An 18,879-nucleotide genomic window follows, 5' to 3' on the forward strand; every position below is an offset into this window, starting at 1 on the left:
ATATCTTTTTCTCCTTCGTGATAGTTTGCCAGTCCGCCAACTTTTGTTTCAGGGTTTTTCCCTTGTTTTTTTTTTATCAGTGGATTATTTTTCACCTAACTTTAACCTTGGATTCCTCACAGCCAGCCGGGCACGTAACTCAGGTAAATCCCGCTTTGACTTTTGGTATTATTGAACGGAAAAACAAATCGATATTAGTTTTTTGAAATGTTCAGACGCTTTAAGGACGGGCAAAAAAAAAAAAAAACGTTTCCGGCGGATTTTCATAGCTTCAGGCTTCGCATTCTTGTGTTATGACACGTTGTCTGTTGGGGTTGTGTGTACAAAGGTGTGCCGACTTGTGGACGTCAAGTCGAGCCGGCCGGCTTAGTCATCAAATATGTATTTCAACGCAAGCATTTTTTTAATCTAGTGGATAAAATAATGATAAAATAAGACAGCAAAAAAAAAACTGACCTATAAAGCTGACAGGGTCATGAAGTTTGTCTTTTAATGACGAGACAGACTTTTTTTCCTCTTTCTTATCTGCTGCCAAAGTTCACTTTTATATTCAGATAATCACATGTAAACAATCTGTAAACACGGTTGCGTTGGTGAGTCCACGCCACATGAATCCATTGTGAACTTCCAAACATCAAGTTCCGCTTGTGAACTTTGCTAATTGTTTTTATTCTGTCTGACAGGAAGCTTTAATGTTCTCACTGAGCCAAAATACAGCAGGAGGGTATTTGCTGCCCTCCGTTTAGACCCCCCCGCCCCCCCCCCCCCCCATTCCAAAACACTATCAAAGAGGGACGCCGGCTGTGAGTGTCAGAGTGCACTGTGGAGGAAATGGGGATTTATTTGCTGCAGCGAGGAGACGGCCTCATGTTGTCGCTTTTGTCACGAGTCCATACATGCCGCCCGGTCCCCAAAGATGAAGACACAAAACACCCAGGCAGGCTTGCTAATGGCTAAATTGAATTTGAATGAAAAGGGAATGGAAAGTCAAGGGTAAGGAATGATTCTTATAGTGAACCTTTGTGCATAAACATTAATTTGGGTGGAGCTGCAGTTTGGAATTGCTCTGCTCTGTACCTAATTATAGAGTTTTGGTGTGCGAAGCAGAGAAGTGGGTTGTAAACTTGGCGTGTTTAGACGAGACTAAGAATATAAGTAAGTCGTGTTTAAGGCTGTGATCAAAAGGAGGATATTTTGGTCACAATGTTTTGTGGGTTTGTGTACTGCGGTCTACTAGACCATGCTGAGAGCTTCATCTGTTGCCTCTGAGAGGATCACTTCATCTCATTGCATTGCAGTCCAATAGATAGAAATATTGTTTTTAATTAATATGCAATGCCGTTTTAGTCGGATGGATGGATGGATGGATGGATGGATGGATGGATGGATGGATGGATGGATGGATGGATGGATGGATGGATGGATGGATGGATGGATGGATGGATGGATGGATGGATGGATGGATGGATGGATGGAGTTAATTCCCCGTTCCCCGTCAATTGCACCACTTTTGGGGGATCGCGGCACGGATTCCCGCCGACTTTATCGTAATTACACTTCAAGCTGCTGTTTTGACATAGCCCCTCCCTCGTGAAGGATAGTGTCGACTCGCAAGTGTAATTGTCGGCCTGTCGGTCTTTAACCCAGTTGGTCGTCACATGTTGGGACACATTTCAAAAAGTGAAGTATTACTACAGCCTGGTGGTCACAGCAGGCTCAGTCTTTCCACGACCAACCGCAGGCCTCATTAGAGCCACTCTGGTGGATGAACACCACGCACACACACACACAGGCACACACACACACACACACTCCCTTGCTCTCTGTCAGAGCGAGCTCATTATCGCCAAGCTCCCGCCCTCACACTGAGCCAACCTGCTTCGCTATGCAGTGTTTTTGCATTGGCGCAAAATGTCAGCGTGCTAAAAGCATCTGGGCTGCCATCACTCCCGCTGTGAGGGATGGCGAGGCCGCGGGTGCGCACGGAGAAGAACGGGAACGATGGAGGGGATGAATGAAAAGGAAGCAAGTGTAGTTACAGGCAATTAGCAGCCAGAGGAGGGAAGGGGATTGGCTAAAGGGGCAAAGGTGGTTTCCTCTGAAATGCATCAATTATTTAAAAAAATAAAAACAATAATATATAATAATATATATTATAAAGGGGCAAAGGTGGTTTCCTCTGAAATGCATCAATTATTTAAAAAAATAAAAATAATGTATATATATATATATTTTTATTTTTATTTTTTTTTAAATTCAGAATATTATATTATTATATAAACCAGGTGTTTTCCCGGTGGGCATATAATAATAATCAGCCCAGAAATATACAAGCAACCCATTAACCGCACTGGTAGGCCATTATAGACCAATTACTGCACAAGCCTACTCATATTTCATCTTTCCAACGACAAACAGTTCAAACTTGCTGAGTTCAGTACTTCCCATTTGGTTGCAGCCACTTTGCAGAGTTTCCTGCAAGCCACTAGCGCATTACTCATCATTGCCTCTTGATTAAGTATTCATCATTTTTGTTTGCATCTATAAATACACCCACACGGTTGGAGTTAAACACACATTTCCTGATGTGTGTGTGTGTTGCTGTGTGGGATGAGAGGAAGCGCTCGACACTGCTACGCTCCCTGGCAGCGAGAACGACGCACTTAAAAGTGAGCGCCCAACTCCGTGCATGCATAATTTACATTCAACGTTTCAGGCGGTATGAAGATCCGTTCTCTTTTCTCTGCTCTCTTTCCCGTCAGCATTGGCGTTTAACTCTGCCTACCAGTGATTTGATGTGCTAAACTGTGGTGGCCATTTGAAAGTCACGCTTGAAGCCTGATGGCAGTTCAATGCTGTTTTTTTTCTGTGTTTTTTGATCCACCTGTGCAGTGGTTCAAGATTGTAACCTTGACAACCGTGTGAAGGGCAGCGGGGGGGGGGGGGGGGTCTTTGGACTCGGTTGCTGCCATGGTAATGGGTGGGGGTCCTGATATGGAAACGTACATCAAAGATGTTGAATCTGTGTGGTGTGTGAATTTTTATTCTCTGAACTGTTTTTTGTGCTTTCATGTTGGTGCAATCAATTGGAAGACTTTTTGATGTAAATCCAATAGACAGGTTTTTCTTCTCCAACTCTGAAGGGTGACTGCACCACTAGCCGCCATTTTGATTGGTTTTTAGCAAAATAAAATGCTTGACTAAACTGATATTGAAAATAATTTTTCAGAAAAAAAAAAATTGTTACTGGGCAGTACTCATAGGGCATCTCAAAAACTGCCCCATAGGCCACGCCCCCTACAGTATTTAAATGGGAATATGTCACAGCAATGAAGCTATTGAAACAAGGTCAACTATAGATAGTCATTTTTTTATTTAATCACAGCTCTGTCTCAATAATTAAAACATGAACCATCTGGTGGGGCACATCTCTCCTTGCCCCTAAGCTAAATCAATACAAATACATGCTTACATGATGAACAAATGGCATAGTTTAACACAAATCAATATAAGCTGTGTATTATTACTATGAAAGAGGTGTATATTTGATGATATAATATTTAATAAAATAGTAGCTAAGCTGTTTTGAATCGTTATAGGCACCAAATGTACTCTCAAACAGCCAGCTTCAATAAAAATATGATTCACTGCGTGGGCATGGTATTAAAAATACATCGCTTCATGTTGCGGCTGAGCAGCGGCTTCTTTGGTGGTCTCTTTGCCCTTTCCTACAAAGCGTTCCACCTCATTTAACCCGTTGACTATAAACTCCGCGTAGCTACAGAGTGTGTTTTCAATGTAAGAAAGAAAAAAAAAAAAAACTTGATCGCAGGTTAATGTCATGCACGGATCGTTGAATTCAGCCGGCGTGACGTGATGCGGTACCAACCGGGCGGGTCAAACCGCATGGGGTCATATTTTCGCAGAGAAGAACGGAATGGCGGGCGCATCGATCCACATCCGTGTCGTTAATCCAAAGAGCGATCTTGTCAGGAAGCGCCAGACATCAATATTGGGATGGAGAGATCTCGCCTGTGATGGAGGGAAAGGGGGGGGGGGGGGGGGGTAAAGAGATGATGGAGCTTGTTTTTAGTTTTACAACCTGATTCTTAATGAAACGTCTTCTTGATAGAATCGTCTCACATTGTGTTAATTAAACCAAAACAATTCTGATCTGTTTTTGAGATCACGCCGGGCGATGTACAGTCGAAATCGAGTTAACAGTCACGGGTGGATGTTATGGTGGAGGATGGAGAGAGGATTATGCCAGTTGCTTGGCCTGGTGTGGATTAATGAGGAGGCCATCTGCCGCCGCTAAGATTATAATCCATTAGGGATTCAGGCATGCAGAGACTGAAGGAAGATGTATTTGTGATTGTTTGGTTGGTTTCTGGAATCAATCGTGTACTACTTTTGTCCAAATGTTAGCGACCCACTTTCTGTTTCATGATTAGGATTGATCAGATTGGACTCTTTGTTGGGTGTAAAATTACTATCGTGTGTTAAAATGGCCGATTTCAAATACTTGAGGCTCACTCGTCATCCGGCACAATGACACTCCGACCTTGACCTCGACACCCCCATCCCTTTCTTCGTCCTCCACCTCGTCTCTCCATTCAAGCCTGTACGCATTCAGTCCCCTGGCTCCTCCCCCTTTTCCAGAGAGGCGACTGTGTGAGTGTGCTTTTCATCGCTCCCCTCCTTTTTCGCTCTCTCTCTCGTTCCCACACCCGTCCCTCTTGCCGCTCGTTCCCCTCCCTCTTTTTGGCTTTTTGGAGAAGGGGAAGCGGTCGGGAATCGTAGCCCTTCGTCTCGCTTGAGAAGTGTCAAGGCGTGAAGTGAGCGACAGGACACGTCAGTCGGTTTGTTTTGTTTATTTAGTATAGAAGCCAGATCAAGAAGTCAGGAATCCTCGCTCCGGCTGGAATACCACTGCAGGACTGGGAATCTTCACCCGGTCCCGGTCCCGGTCCTCCCAGCTCAGCCAGTGTGGCTCTAGGATGCAGTGAAAGATGGTCCACCAGGAAAACTGTTCTTACAAGGTAGTCCTCAGTTTAGGATGGTACACAAATGTTACACTCATGTGTGACACTTTGTGGGAGTGTGTTGAGTTTTGTGTTGCAAATCTGGCGGCTAGCTGGTTGCCAAGGGAGATCTTGACTTCAGGGAATAATGTCTCCAAGTAGGAACTTTGTGGCATGTATGAAGACTGAATTGAAGGACTTGAGATGTTGACATGTTTACGACTCATGGCGGCCCAGCCTTGCGGGATTTAAGCAAGCTCCTGACAGCTGTACGTCTACTTTGCAGCAAAAATAGGAAAGCGAATCTGCAATGCAGAGAGCGAGCAAGAGGTGGATGAAAGGCAAGAAGAGAGACGAGCTTCTTGAAGATGTCAGGGGAGGTGATAGAATGTGAATGTTTGGAAAGCTGCAACTCTAGAGAATATTTGGCATAGTCAAGAATTAGATGCAATGCATAAAATGTTCTTTTGCTCACAGGATTGCATTGAAAAAAAAGTCTGCTAGCTTAAAGCTATTCGATTGTGTCTGGGTGTCAAGCTATTTTATGCAGGTGAAGTATTTTGGTCTTGTGACAACACTATACTTAAAATAAAATAATAAAAAATAATTCCTACATTATTATTATGATTTATATATATTATTATTATTTATTATTATTTTCAATTAATCATGTTTTTATTCCAAAAGAGCCTTTGCTCTCTTGAGATTGTTGAGAGTGGCAATTTCTATTTTTATCTTTTTCCTAAAGCCAAAGTGCTCCTTTATTGTTTCACATACACCATCTACAAAAAATAACATAACATTTGTCTCTTTGTGTTTGTGCTTTAACATTCAAATCAGACATTTTCATTTTAATCACATCACCCCGCACGGTATTTGTTATCATTTTCAGCGAGAGTTCCACATTTTTGTGTGTGTGTGTCACTCAGGAGGGTGGGTGGATTTACATCGGTGGTGGCTGCTTGTGTAACAGGATAAGGATTTCCTGCCATGTTTGTTACTAGATGATAACAACAACAAAAAAGGAGACAGAGCGACAGAAAGATAGCAGGACATGGCTGGTGATAAGCAGGGAACGAAGAGATGCCGAGGGCCAAGTAGGGAAGCGAGCTGAAAGGCAGAGATTAAACAGTAACCGGAGAAGTATCGACAGCGCTCAGTGACACGGCGCCAGGAGGGGAGAAAATGACGGCAAAGTCTGAGGATTGTAATTCATGAAGGTGGAAACAAAGACCAAAGTGGGAATGGAAGTTGCATATGCGTAAGGATGAGGAATGGAAAGAAAAAAAGAAAGAAAGATAGAGGGCGGCAGGCGGAACAGAGGATTCAGACTCTGATAACAGCGGCTCTCCGGAGGCCTCTCAATTAGAGCGGTAACCTGGCAACCGGCAGAGGACAGCGCCCCTTACACACACACACACACACACACACACACACACACACACACACACACACACACACACACACACACACACATATATATGCACGCACATTGGGGGATGTATGCACAAAAGTATTGGGACATAAATGAATGGAGGAATTGGTGTTTATTCCTTTTAAAATTTTAAGGCCAGTTTTTAGACCCGGTGAATGTTTATTATTATTATTATTATTATTATTATTATTATTATATTCTCTTTATGTATGTATATATATATTAGAGTTCAGAACCCTGAACCCCTTGATTGTTGAAATGTGATCATGTTTTTTTTTCCCCCAGTTAAATAAGTTTGTGACCCAAAAAATCCATTAATTTTCATGCCAAATGAATGAAAGGACCAAAAAATGTAAGGGATTCATAAGTCATTAATGCACGAGTATTTTATTTTGGGGGATTTTTTTTTTTCATTTGTTTAAGTGCTTAAACGCACGCCGTTGTTTATGGCGAGAGGCCCACGTTGCATTAAATCTCGGTTTTCTTTTTTTGCGGGGGATTCCCATCATCATCTATAACTCTGATGGAGCTGTCTTCGCTGTTAGCAGCAGTGGCACAATCAGGCGGGGGTGAGATGAGGAGATTTATCAGGCGGTAGGAGTAATGTCAGCGTCCCAAGGCCTTGGGACCATCCTTGGCTCTTGGTAGGGGGGGGGGGGTTGTGAATGGATGAAATTAGTCCAATAAAAGTGATCGATGGCGTGAAGGGGGGAATATTCAGTTAGCTGAATGTGCTTGATAGACTCGCTGTGCGTTATCAGTCCCCCTACCCCCCCCAAAAAAAAAAAAAAAGTTGGAGGACCTCCTGATGGGCCGACCCGCTCTCGCCTTGCTGCCCAATTTGTTTGGAACACAAAGCATCGCCATGGCGACATTGTGAGCTATGTTGCTATGGTAGCAAGACTTGTTTCTTTTTTGTTTTTGGCCCTAAAAAAAAAAAAAGCTCTTACATGTGGCTGTAAATGTCAATGAATCATTTGCATACTTGCAAAGACGCCGGGAGAAGGGCACAGTTGCCACAGTTACATTCGAACAATATATTGGTATCACACACTGATTACTCCTTTCGATTTTTATTTTAAATAACTAAAGTAGATTACAATTTACTTTATGACTGAAGGAGAATGTTATACAACTTAAAGATGGAAACAAAATAACCCCAACTTTTGTAGCTAACTATCTTTGAAACTAGTTAGCTAGCTAAAATCATAAACACACATTTGCACACAATAAATGGCGTTCATTATTATTGTTTTTATTGTTAGCCTTCCACATTACAATGCGTATGTAATGTAGCTGTCCTGTTGGCTTATATTTGTGTTTCCCGTGTATTTTATTTCCACTTCTTAGGTGTTTAGTACGTTAACCTCCCCGTTCCATTTCCACCATACTACTTAACGACTTAGCAGCTTAGTGATTTGCCAATGTAGCTCTCTGCTGATTGCTCGTTCAGGGATTCTGCTCGAGCAAACTTAAGTGCCTTTGCCATAATAATAATAATAATAATACACAGTGACTAGGATACAGTAAGACACATTAAATTATAACAAATTAGATTTTACTGAAACGTGGTCATGTTAGTGTAACGCATTACTGGCATCACTGGAGGCGGACTTCGAGGTGCTTCGGAATCGAGCATATGCGCAGTGACAGTGCATGCCAGGCCCACAGGAGGTGCCAGGAACCTTCTCTCCCACAGTCACCCTCTGTTCACTTGGAACAAAAAGCCTTTTTTCTGTTTGTTTATGTCTATCTCGCTCCCTCTCCGAAGGCCCCCCTCGTGTCTCCTCCTCACCCTCACCTGACAGTCACGCCATCCGCTCCACATTTAACCATCTCCTGACGTGCACCCGTGCTAACCCTCCAAATGGGCCCGAGGCGGTGATCATGACCACGAGCGTGTCTTTATCCGCCTCCGCCCACCCCGCTTAAAAAAAAAATAAGATCATCAGTGACTTCACCTTAACCGTGAAGTCAGCCTAACTAATGAAGCCTCCCCGCCCTTCATAGCCACTCAAGCGCAAAGCTAAAAGCTCTTTTATTGGCCCGTGTGTGTGTGTGTGTGTGTGTGTGTGTGTGTGTGTGTGTGTGTGTGTGTGTGTGTGTGTGTGTGTGTGTGTGTGTGTGTGTGTGTGTATAGGTGCACTTGTAGCACCTTTAATGTGGGGACGTTTCGAATAAATGCTAGACTGCAGTCTGATGGTCACGCTGTATGTGTATCTGAGGCGTCCACCGGGATTGTCGCTGAATCAAGCACACTTCCTGCTTGTCAGTGCTGGTGTGTGTATGTGTGTTTGAGATTGGACTCCGTTTTGGTGTATTCCCCCAACTCGATGAATATTTCATGATTTGTCTGGCCCCTTCTCATCTTCCCCTCTTGACGTTCGTCAGCATTACTTGTTGTTCCTTCTCATTTTGCTCTTCTCATGTTGTCGTATCATTTTGTACTCTTGCGGGTTATCTGATAGTGAAGAACACGGGACTAGTTTTTGCTTGTTTGTTTATTGTTTTTCAAGGATTATATGGTAAGGATTGTTCCCCAAAATGATTTCATCCCCTCTAAGAGGATAGAAAGTACTCAAATATAATCAAAAAATATCATTTTAGTGATGAGCATGTATCATAAATATAAATTCAATGGCTATAAAAAGTCCCCTGTTAGCATCCTAGTTTTTGTGCTATAAAAAACAAGACCCAAATACCCTCTAGACCTCAATTGAAATTGTATCGCTCTTTTTCAAGATGGTGGATCGAAATAAACTGAAATGGTGTGGTTGCACAAGTGTGCACACCCTCTCCTCCATCAACCGATGATAGGTTGGTGTGTGTTAACATAGAATTGCTGCCTTTTTGCCATATGAGCTTCAAAATTTCCCACTGAGCAGCCATGACAAATACATGAGTCATGGCTCGATAATGTCTTGCAGCGATGAGCTCATAACGCGGCGAGCCGGGACCAAAAAGTGTAAGTCGCAGACGAAGTCCCCCTGTGCAGTGTCTGTGTGAGACGGACTGACCTTTTATTGTGCTGTCCGTCAGTGGTTATTTTGTTCATGCAGGAAACCTTTATGCAAAGAGGTCATCATTCATTCACTATTCCGCAGATTTTGACGCCTAATCCAGCACAAAGCTCTGAACTAATCCACATTTTTGCATTTTTTTTTTTGGTCTCACAAGTAATTTTGAGGTGTTGAGGGGATTTCATTTAAAAGGGAAGCCAGTACACGTACATTAACATAGTCCAATGGAAACTATTTCTCATTCAGCATAAAAGCAAACGTCTCACTCCTTATTTAAAAAAAAAAAAAGCTTTTTTGCCACATTTTTTTTGCTTCAATTCAATGGCCATTATACTGCTAATACAGAAAATTCAGATAAAGGAGGCAGTCACAATTACTGTAATATTAGTTGTTCGTGACAGAGGATAAATAATAAACGCCTGTGGGAATTGTTATACTTGCTGTCTACATGTGTTGCTCCACTATTTATTGTCCTCTGCCTCTAAATTAGCCAATACATGTAGATTAAGTCCTGTCTTTGCTTTTTTTTTTTTTTTTTTGTAATAATCTATCTTGGACATAGGAAACATCTTCCTCCTCTTCTTCATTCCACATTCCTTTCCATTCCTTTTGCTGAGGTGACTTTTTTCCAATGTGGCTACAAGCAGCTGCTGCCCACACGTTGGGGCGTGAAAAAAAAAAAAAAAAAAAACACACACAGGGAGGTTTTTCTCCCGTGAGAGGGCCGTCCTGACCGGCAAGGCAGGGAGTGTCTAAAAGGGGGTCTTTACTTCTGACCACTGTGCTTTCACAGTCCTACAGGAGACAGCGTGGGCAGTAAGAAACATCCCCGCAGCTTGTAAGAGAGGACGAGCTGAAAGTTACAGTCGGTGTATATGTTCAAATCATGGCCGAAGCGAGTCAGCCGGGACGAGACCCAAGTTCGGCAGTAAGCCTGGACTAAAAAGTAAAGAGGAGGGAGGGTGGGGGCGAGATGAGACAGGCGCTGGAACACTCGGACGAATGCCACGGCGTTGGTGATGTCATCAGGAACACGTCTTGCCTCTGTCTCAGTGACCACTACAAAGAGGTAACACGTGCTCTTGCCGTTTAGTCGATGAGGCTGCTTTTCATTTGAGCCTGGTCGGTAAACAAACACAGTGCGGCTCAGTTTCTGGTTAGCAGACATCATAGCTAACCAAATGTTTTAAAAATACTTTATGGAATAATTCTCACTGATCAAAATGTTAGTGTTGGATTTTCCGAAAGGATTTGAGCTCTTCTTGTTTCTTTTGAAATGCCAATGAATTGCTGTTTATACAAAAGATACTGTTAGCGTTTTGTTTTCTTGCTGTACATAATGTCAACCAAATTGAGAATTTAAAACCAAGCCAAACCATTTATGTGGTTTTATTGTTAGAACCGGCCCAGTGGGGGGGAAAACCATAAATATGACATGGCTTGTAATAAAAACATGTCTGGCATACTAAATGATTTCCTCTTTGATGATGTTTGTGGCAGTGCTATGACATAATTTTCTAATTCACTTAGTCAGCATTTTTTTTGTAAGCCGACACAGATTTTTCCTCTCCACATTCCGACACAAAGCCGCGTCTTCTCCGAGAGTAGAAGCTCAAATGTCACTCGAGGCAGCCATTGTCCTATCCTTTGTCATTGTGCCTCTCTATTCTTCTCCTCGTTTTTGTTCTTTATCTCACCGTCATCCTCCCCCATCTCTCTTTACACACACGGTTGACCGTACCCCTTGCTGATCCTGGCTGAGCGGCAGGAGCAGCTTTACATTGACCTGCGACTGAACTATATAAAAGTTCAAAGTGCAGGACTCTGTTGACATCTCAGGAAGATATATAGTAGATATATCCTGCAGATTTTGGAAAATAGTCTGATGTAAGTCCACGAGAACATGTGTGAGTATGTAGTCAAAACAGGCTGAGATTGTGTGTGTTTGTGAAGCTGTGAGCGCAGCGGCGGATCACTGTCAGCTCTGGAAAAGATATCAGAGTCAAGCTCTCTGTTTGGAATGTCAACAGCACATTTCTAGCATTGTCTTTGTGTGGACCAGCCAAAATGGCTTTGCAATAAAAAAAATAATAATTGAATGTCAAGAAAGAACACATACAAGGTGTGCATTGATAATATTTGTTTTGGAATTTTGTCCCACCAAAGACTTCAATGGCTTCTACTAATAGGAAGATGGTTCTTCAGCCCAGCTTTGAAGAGTCTTTAATCACTTCTCCAAACACATTTGGACAGGTGCATTGCAATGTCAAGATCTAGTGCTTGCTGGTGTGCGCTCGTGTGTGAACACTGACGCTTGTGTGTGACCGGGGAGCAAGGTCTTGTCGGGTAAAAAGCCTCCATTGTGCCAGTGGAAAAGAGAGAGAGCGAGAGTAGCGGAAAGCTGGACGGGGGGGGGGGGGCAGCGGGGGGTCAGTGGACATAATGTGAATAATACAGTGAACCGTACCTTGAAGGCCATGCCCAAACAAACATGGCTATTTTTAATTGAGTTATTTTTTTTACAACTCAGGCTGCAAAGTCGTAGCCGTTAGCATAGCCGTTAGCCTAACCACCAAGAGGCCCTCTATGTAAACCCCCGCCTCTGGATAGACATAAGTAACTCTACAGGCAATTTTCAACTGCCATATAAGTGAATCTACACATTTGATTACTTTGGATCGAGTACCAAAATGTTTAACTTATTCGAGTTTCCACCGTAGCGCTTGTAAGTTGTCAGGCGTTTAGCTAGACAAACCGCCACATTCACGAGTACCAGACAATTACAGACTATCAGAGCCGCCAATTTGGAAGAAGGGGGGTAGCACTGATGATGGAATAAATCCCCACGCTCAAATGTGGATGTTGAAGGGGCTCAAACGATTGGGCTGTTACCCATCGAAATGAAAGGTTCCACTGCGGCGCTGAAGAGGAGGAATTACCTTCCTCAATGAAGATTTGGCTTCCCGTTGTCAATTTGTGGAAAATACACATTAGCTTGATTGTGTTCCTCCCCAATCTAATTTGGACCCTTTGGGATGCTCGAGGATGAAGGAGGTCGTTAGGCCTGTCACTATTATCCTCTCCTTGCCTCTTTCCCGCATTGAAATGTTAATTCAATGGCCCCCGCAATTTTCCATCTCATCATTCTTTTGGCAAAAAGGGAAGCCACTCCGAGACAATTTGACCATTTGGGGTTTTTTTTACGCGATTGCTGCAAATCTTCCGGCAGTGACAAAATGACAGGAAAGGTTACCGTGGCATTTTTAGCAGCGCGATGAGATTGAGCGAGCGCAGGTGCGGTAAATCCACAGCGGAAAGACAAAGCATTGATACGCTGTGTTTGTTTGATTACTTTGCAATTCCTTGCGCTGTACTTCCAGCACAGTTTATGTAAAGTTCGACACGCCGTATTAAAGCGAGCCGGCTGATGAGTACGGGAGCAAAACAAGCGGCGGCGTGTGTCGGTTTTCCAATTGGCTGCGTTGTATTCCGCACCTCTGTAAAGATTTTACGACGTTTCTCTTCCTTCGCTCGGCCCACCCAAGCGCACAAACAGCGGATGACAATTGGACAAAGGCAGGAAGTTCTTTTTTTTTTGTAGCAGGTGTAAGGCTCAAAGGTGACCTTTGACCCTTGTGAACCTCTTTCAGGCTTACTGAAAAATCTTCGGAGTCGAAACATTTTGGAATGACTTTGGATGCTATTTAATTTTCTTAGTCACTTTTTACTGTGTTCTCATACAAGTGGATGTCGTAAACTAGGGAGCAGTGCCAGGCCCACTTTTCTTCTGGCCATGTTCATTGACACTAGTTGGAGACAAGACAGGAAAAGAAAAAAAATGTTCGAAAAAGGAGTGGTAGGAATGAAGACAGTTTGAGGCAGACGAGTAAAGATGGAAGGAAATGCCTGACGAGTGTGACGAGTGCCTGGCAAGGCTGAATGAGGTAGATAAGACGCACATGGGACTGAGACAGGAGAGAAATGGGAGCGGAAATTGGAAGTTATAGTCAAGAGACAGAGCCCAAATGGGGAAAAAAAAACACTCTTGAATTTTTATCATTATCACCTTATTTTGCCAAGTTCTTCTATTTGTTTTACATTTTGTTGAGGTCATGTATGACTCAAACTGGTATTTAACATTACCGCCTGTAAATGAGCTGTTTTTTCTTTGATGCAACAGCACCATCTACTGGTGAAAATGTGTACTTTATTAAAAAGGTCCCCCACCCGTGAATCTAATTCACACATTTTGCTAGTTCAGCTGAGTCCACACTTTGTATCACATCTTGTTAAGATGACACCCAGCCTCTCAGTGCAAATTAGGCTGCTGCTGCTACTATAAATACACCGGCCATGTAAAAGATTGGGAAAATGGTGCCATGGCCTAAAAATAAAATCATAGCTGCCATGACAACGCAAGAGTCTTTCAAAAAAAAAAAATGTTTCTGCTTGTGTTTCAGGCCCAAAAGAATGAGAGGGAGTCTATTAGGCAGAAGTTGGCCCTGGGCAGTTTCTTCGACGATGGACCGGGCATCTACACCAGCTGCAGCAAGAGCGGCAAACCGAGCCTGTCGTCACGGTAACGTGATGTCACTCTCTTATTATTGTCATTCAGATAAAGAATTGAATGCACGCTTCCAGGGAATTTGAACCCCATCTGTATTTTAACTGGAGAGAGAGTTTGAACAATCTTTAAAGTTCTATTTTAATCAGCGCTCTTTGGATGCCCTGCCGCGTGATCAATCAGCTGTGCTTGTAATTACTGCATGGAATAAGCAGATTATTGATCTGCGTTCGGAGCCTCATTTAACCGCAGGACGGAAAAAAAACAAAAATGAATTTTAACAACCCGGTCGGTGTCATCTGTATTGGACCAGAACCTCCTGCTGCTTCCTGCATTGATCTGCATGGAGGACAAGTAGGGAGATGATTAAAAACAGGCCGCCTGGTTGAGTCAGTCCTCACCCTGCATTATGATCTCATGGAGGCAACTAGGGAGTCTCGTTTGCATTTTTTTTTTTTTTTTTGAACTACAAAGCGATGCTCAGGGGATACTTCATTAGGTACAGCTAATGGCAGCAGTGGGCTGGGCCTTCTGGGATTTCTTCGACTTAATCCATCTTGTAATACCGCCACTATCATGTTGCAATTAAAGTCTAGAAAGCATCAATACTGCAGCAAAATGCAATACAGTGGATTTAATGGACTGTCTGGAGGAGGAGTCGTCTGTTAGAGTCTTTCACATTACAGCAGTATTTTCATGACCTAAAATTACCCAACACAATACGTAATATTTTTATTATTTTATTGTTATTGATTTTATTTCGTATTATTTATTTATTTATTTATTTTTATTATATTATAATGATTGTAATTTTTTATTTTTATATTTTGTATTATTTATTTCAAATTCTTTTTTATTGTAATTGTAAAAAAAAAAAAAAAAGCAGGTTTAAATTTGATCAAACCTTACCTTATTGGTGCTTTTAGTGCTTTCCCTTTTTCAACTCAATTATGATTACATGCCATGGATAAGAATTTAATGAAAAGAATCATCCGTATACTGTACCCAAAAATATGATGCTCATGTATTATCGAACGGCTCTCATGGTTCTCTGCCGTGCTTCCTCCAGGCTGCAGAGCGGCATGAACCTCCAGATCTGCTTCGTCAACGACAGCGGTAGCGACAAGGACAGCGATGCGGACGACAGCAAGACGGAGACCAGTCTGGACACGCCCCTGTCCCCCATGGTAGGCTCACCTGACACCAGACGCCACGTTTTCTGGCCCGTTAACCAATTCCTGGGCTGCAAATGAGGAATGAATTGGAATACGTTCAGCCAGACCACGGACACATTAACCTCCTGTCAGCCTGAAACACACTTAACACAAAACCAGGGGAAATGTTCATCCTTACTCTTCTGCTGATTACCTTCACGATTTTAGATGGAAAAGTACATTCCAGAAAAATCATTCTACCAAACACGTGATTATTTTTCCCCTCAACGCAGTCCAAGCAGAGTTCATCCTACTCGGACCGGGACACCACCGAGGAGGACTCCGAGTCCCTGGAGGACATGGACTTCCTAAGTCGGCAGAAGAAGCTCCAGGCGGAGGCCAAGCTGGCGCTGGCCATGGCCAAGCCCATGGCCAAGATGCAGGTGGAGGTGGAGAAACAGAACCGGAAAAAGTCACCTGTGGTGGATCTGGTGAGTGGGACTCATAATCTGGACCTAATATTGTGACTCGTGGGTATACAAAATGAACAGGCCCTGACCATGTCTAGGTTTAAAATGAGGCAGTCTTCATTATTATTTCATCCTTTTTTTTCTGGCTCGCTGACTCTCATCGTAGCACACACACACACACACACGAATAGAGCAACAACGTCATACGTGCACACGTGGTCGTACTTCCACGACTTCTTCAGGGATGTGGAGGGAGGCCAAGCCCCACCACATCCATAATTCATCCAGCGGAAAGCACTGACTGGTGCATTGAGGAAGCGAAGAACGCTTGACAGTCACAGAGCATCACTGTCACTCAACACACAAACAATCTGAAAATGGATCATCAAGGTCATAAAAACATCAAAGTGCAGAAGGTCTGTTCAAATGCCTGGTTTGGTGATATTGTTTGGTGACTCAGTTTGACCAAAATAATAATAATAATTAAGAGGGAGTGTAAAAATGTCTGTTCAAAAATAATTATAATAAAATGTGTTATCGTTATAGAAATATTTTTTACAGCCATAATCCCACAATTGTAGTTTAATCTATCCCTCCAGCCGTAGCAGAGTAAAATATAAAAAGGAAGGATTTGAATCTTGGATTTCCGACCATGATACGTCACTTTTAAAACAAATGCATATATTTGAGTTCCTCAATTCTGCATCGACGCATTGTCACTGGTTGATTTCCAGGGCTAGGGTTTCCGACTAGGGTTTCCAACGAGTTTTAGGATCACTAATTAGGGTTTTAAACTAGGGTTAGGGTTTCCGACTAGGGTTTTAAACCAAGGTTAGGGTTTCAAACTAGGTTTTAAAACTAGGGTTAGGGTTTCCAACGAGGGTTTCAAACTACTTTTAGGGTTTGCAAGATTGGGGTTTCTAACTAGGCCAGTGGTCGGCAAATAGGGTTTTTTTTCAACCCCATATTTTTTAAAAGAAAAAAAGGGCATACATTTGATGGGGTTGTTGTATGCCATACAACAATCCCATCAAATTCGAAACATTTATTGATGTATGATAGTCCTTAGTGACAACAACAGGTGGAACATTGACACGCGAGTGTGTATAATCTTATGCAAAAAAAAAAAAGTGTCCTGTCTCCCTCCTTCAGTGGGCAAGGTAAAAAATAGTCTATATTTTGTTAAATTAACAACATAACAAGGTCTGTTCAAATGGAATTAAATTAAATGCATTTTAAAAGTAAGATTATGTTTATTTTAATATAACATAATAATTAATCATTTAAATAGTAGGGAGAAAAAAAAAAGCAATGGCCTGCGATGCCATTGTCTGCATTTTTTTGGGCCCGCGTCCAAAAGTAATTGCCGACCCCTGCCGTAGTAGAAAGGATTATGCTGCCATCTAGCGGCCACCTGGAGCACTACAAGGTCGTCGAGTTCATATTTTGTGACCCGCATTTTAAGGAGCACAACTGAAGAGAAATATTTGCACCACTTGTAGCCATTTTTCCCCTCAATTTAAATGTCATCTTTCTTGATGTTATCATTGCGACTGTATACTGTGATACAGACCATTTTTAATTCTTGTTATTTTGTTTTGTTATGTTTTTTGTCTGAGGACTATGCGATGGATGTTCTACTCACTTGTTTGAAGGCTTGTCCTTTGTATTCAGTCCGTTGTTTGCTTTGTCCGACAGCTCCCACACATGCCTCACATCAGTGAATGTCTCATGAAAAGAAGCCTGAAGCCCACCGACCTGAGAGACATGACGCTGGGACAACTCCAGGTCATCGTGAACGATCTACACTCCCAGATTGAAAGTGAGTCCACTTCCATTTTAACTTTCCGGCGGCCATAACAGATGTATCAATGTTATGTTTCACCATCTCCCCTGTGTAGGTCTGAACGAGGAGTTAGTCCAGCTACTGGTGGTCAGAGACGAGCTCCACATGGAACAAGATGCCATGCTGGTTGACATCGAGGACCTCACCAGGTTAGGGTTAGATTAGGGTTAAGATTGGGTTTGGTCTGGGTTTATATATTTTTTCTTTGTCTACCCTCCAGGCATGCCGAGAGCCAGCAGAAACATCTGGCTGAGAAGACCCTCTCCAAATAAGAAGCATTTTTGCTCCACCTTCACCTCCTCCACCTGCCCGCCCTCCACCGCCTGAACCAAACCAAGTCCCTCGCCAAACCGTCACGCCTCCATCTCGTTCCAAATCTGCCCGCTTGTCTCCTTCGCTGCTTTCCCGCACTCCTGAGCCCCCAGCACAGAAGACCGCCGCCATCCTTCATCCGGGGGCGAATGCGTCTTACTTGCCCCGAAGAGACGAGAGAGGAAAGGGATTGTGTATTGTCATGGTTTCTGTCCCAGCTTCCTGTGCTTCGCTCTCGTTTCCTTACAACTTTCTACATTCGCCACTAAATTATTACTGTCAAATGCAAAAATTGTGGGAAAAAAAAAGTCAAGTTATAGTGAAAACTTTAGTAGAAAGTCAGTCTTAAGATTAAAAAAAAAAAGAGAAACAACACTGTACAAAAATAAAATAAAAAAAAGATTGCTAATTATCTCGAAGCATTTTAAGTTGGACTGTAAAGTATCTCAACCTGTTTTTATTCTGCACAAATGGTAGTTTTCAACTGAGAAATGTTTATTTGAAGGTGCTAAAAGAGTGTAAAGGAAACATGCCTGCCTTGTAGTGGAGTCGTAGCTTTTGGTAAATACATTCACTCAAATTGCTCTTCAACATTTTGTAAATGTTGATTTTTTTTTCCGACATGAGTCATTTTCCAAAAGAATCGGTGTGTTAATATCGTTCATCCTACTGTGTTCAGAAACTTTATTTGAAGGAAGAACATGTTCATGTACAGATATGTAAAATAAAGAATAAACTTTGTTTTCTATACGCTTTTGCCAAACACTTCCTCTTTCGGCCGAGAATGAGATTTTCACCGCACTGTGTTTTGTTATGATGTTTAAGTTAACCCGTAAAGGCCAGGAAACTCCTGGGTCAAGAGAGAGAGAGAAAGACAGAATCCAAGAAGTGAGAGATGATGTCAAATGAAATGATTCAAAAGACAGTTTACATTAATATATTTATGTAAATACATACAAGTGACGTTCAGTGAGGTTCATGACTGGGGAGGCACTAATTTTTCCCTAATGGTTAGGTACACCTTAAAATGGCGGTGTACCTAATAGCATGTCAG

General features: G+C 42.5%; 1 protein-coding gene across 1 annotated transcript in view; it reads left to right on the plus strand.

Annotated features, from left to right (window-relative positions):
• The window catches only part of schip1 (schwannomin interacting protein 1), a 123,766-nt gene extending 105,191 nt beyond the window's left edge, over positions 1-18,575 (plus strand). Inside the window, exons 10-15 of the mRNA XM_085916163.1 lie at positions 13,940-14,058; positions 15,113-15,230; positions 15,491-15,688; positions 17,366-17,489; positions 17,569-17,662; positions 17,734-18,575. Of these exons, the coding sequence (XP_085772289.1) occupies positions 13,940-14,058; positions 15,113-15,230; positions 15,491-15,688; positions 17,366-17,489; positions 17,569-17,662; positions 17,734-17,785 (705 nt within the window). The 3' untranslated portion in view covers positions 17,786-18,575. The remainder of the gene's footprint in view (positions 1-13,939; positions 14,059-15,112; positions 15,231-15,490; positions 15,689-17,365; positions 17,490-17,568; positions 17,663-17,733) is intronic.
• Positions 18,576-18,879: the final 304 nt, after the last annotated feature.

This window comes from Syngnathus leptorhynchus, chromosome 7, assembly GCF_054491065.1.
Source record: "Syngnathus leptorhynchus isolate UIUO chromosome 7, UIUO_Slep, whole genome shotgun sequence".
Taxonomy (NCBI): Eukaryota; Metazoa; Chordata; class Actinopteri; order Syngnathiformes; family Syngnathidae; genus Syngnathus; species Syngnathus leptorhynchus.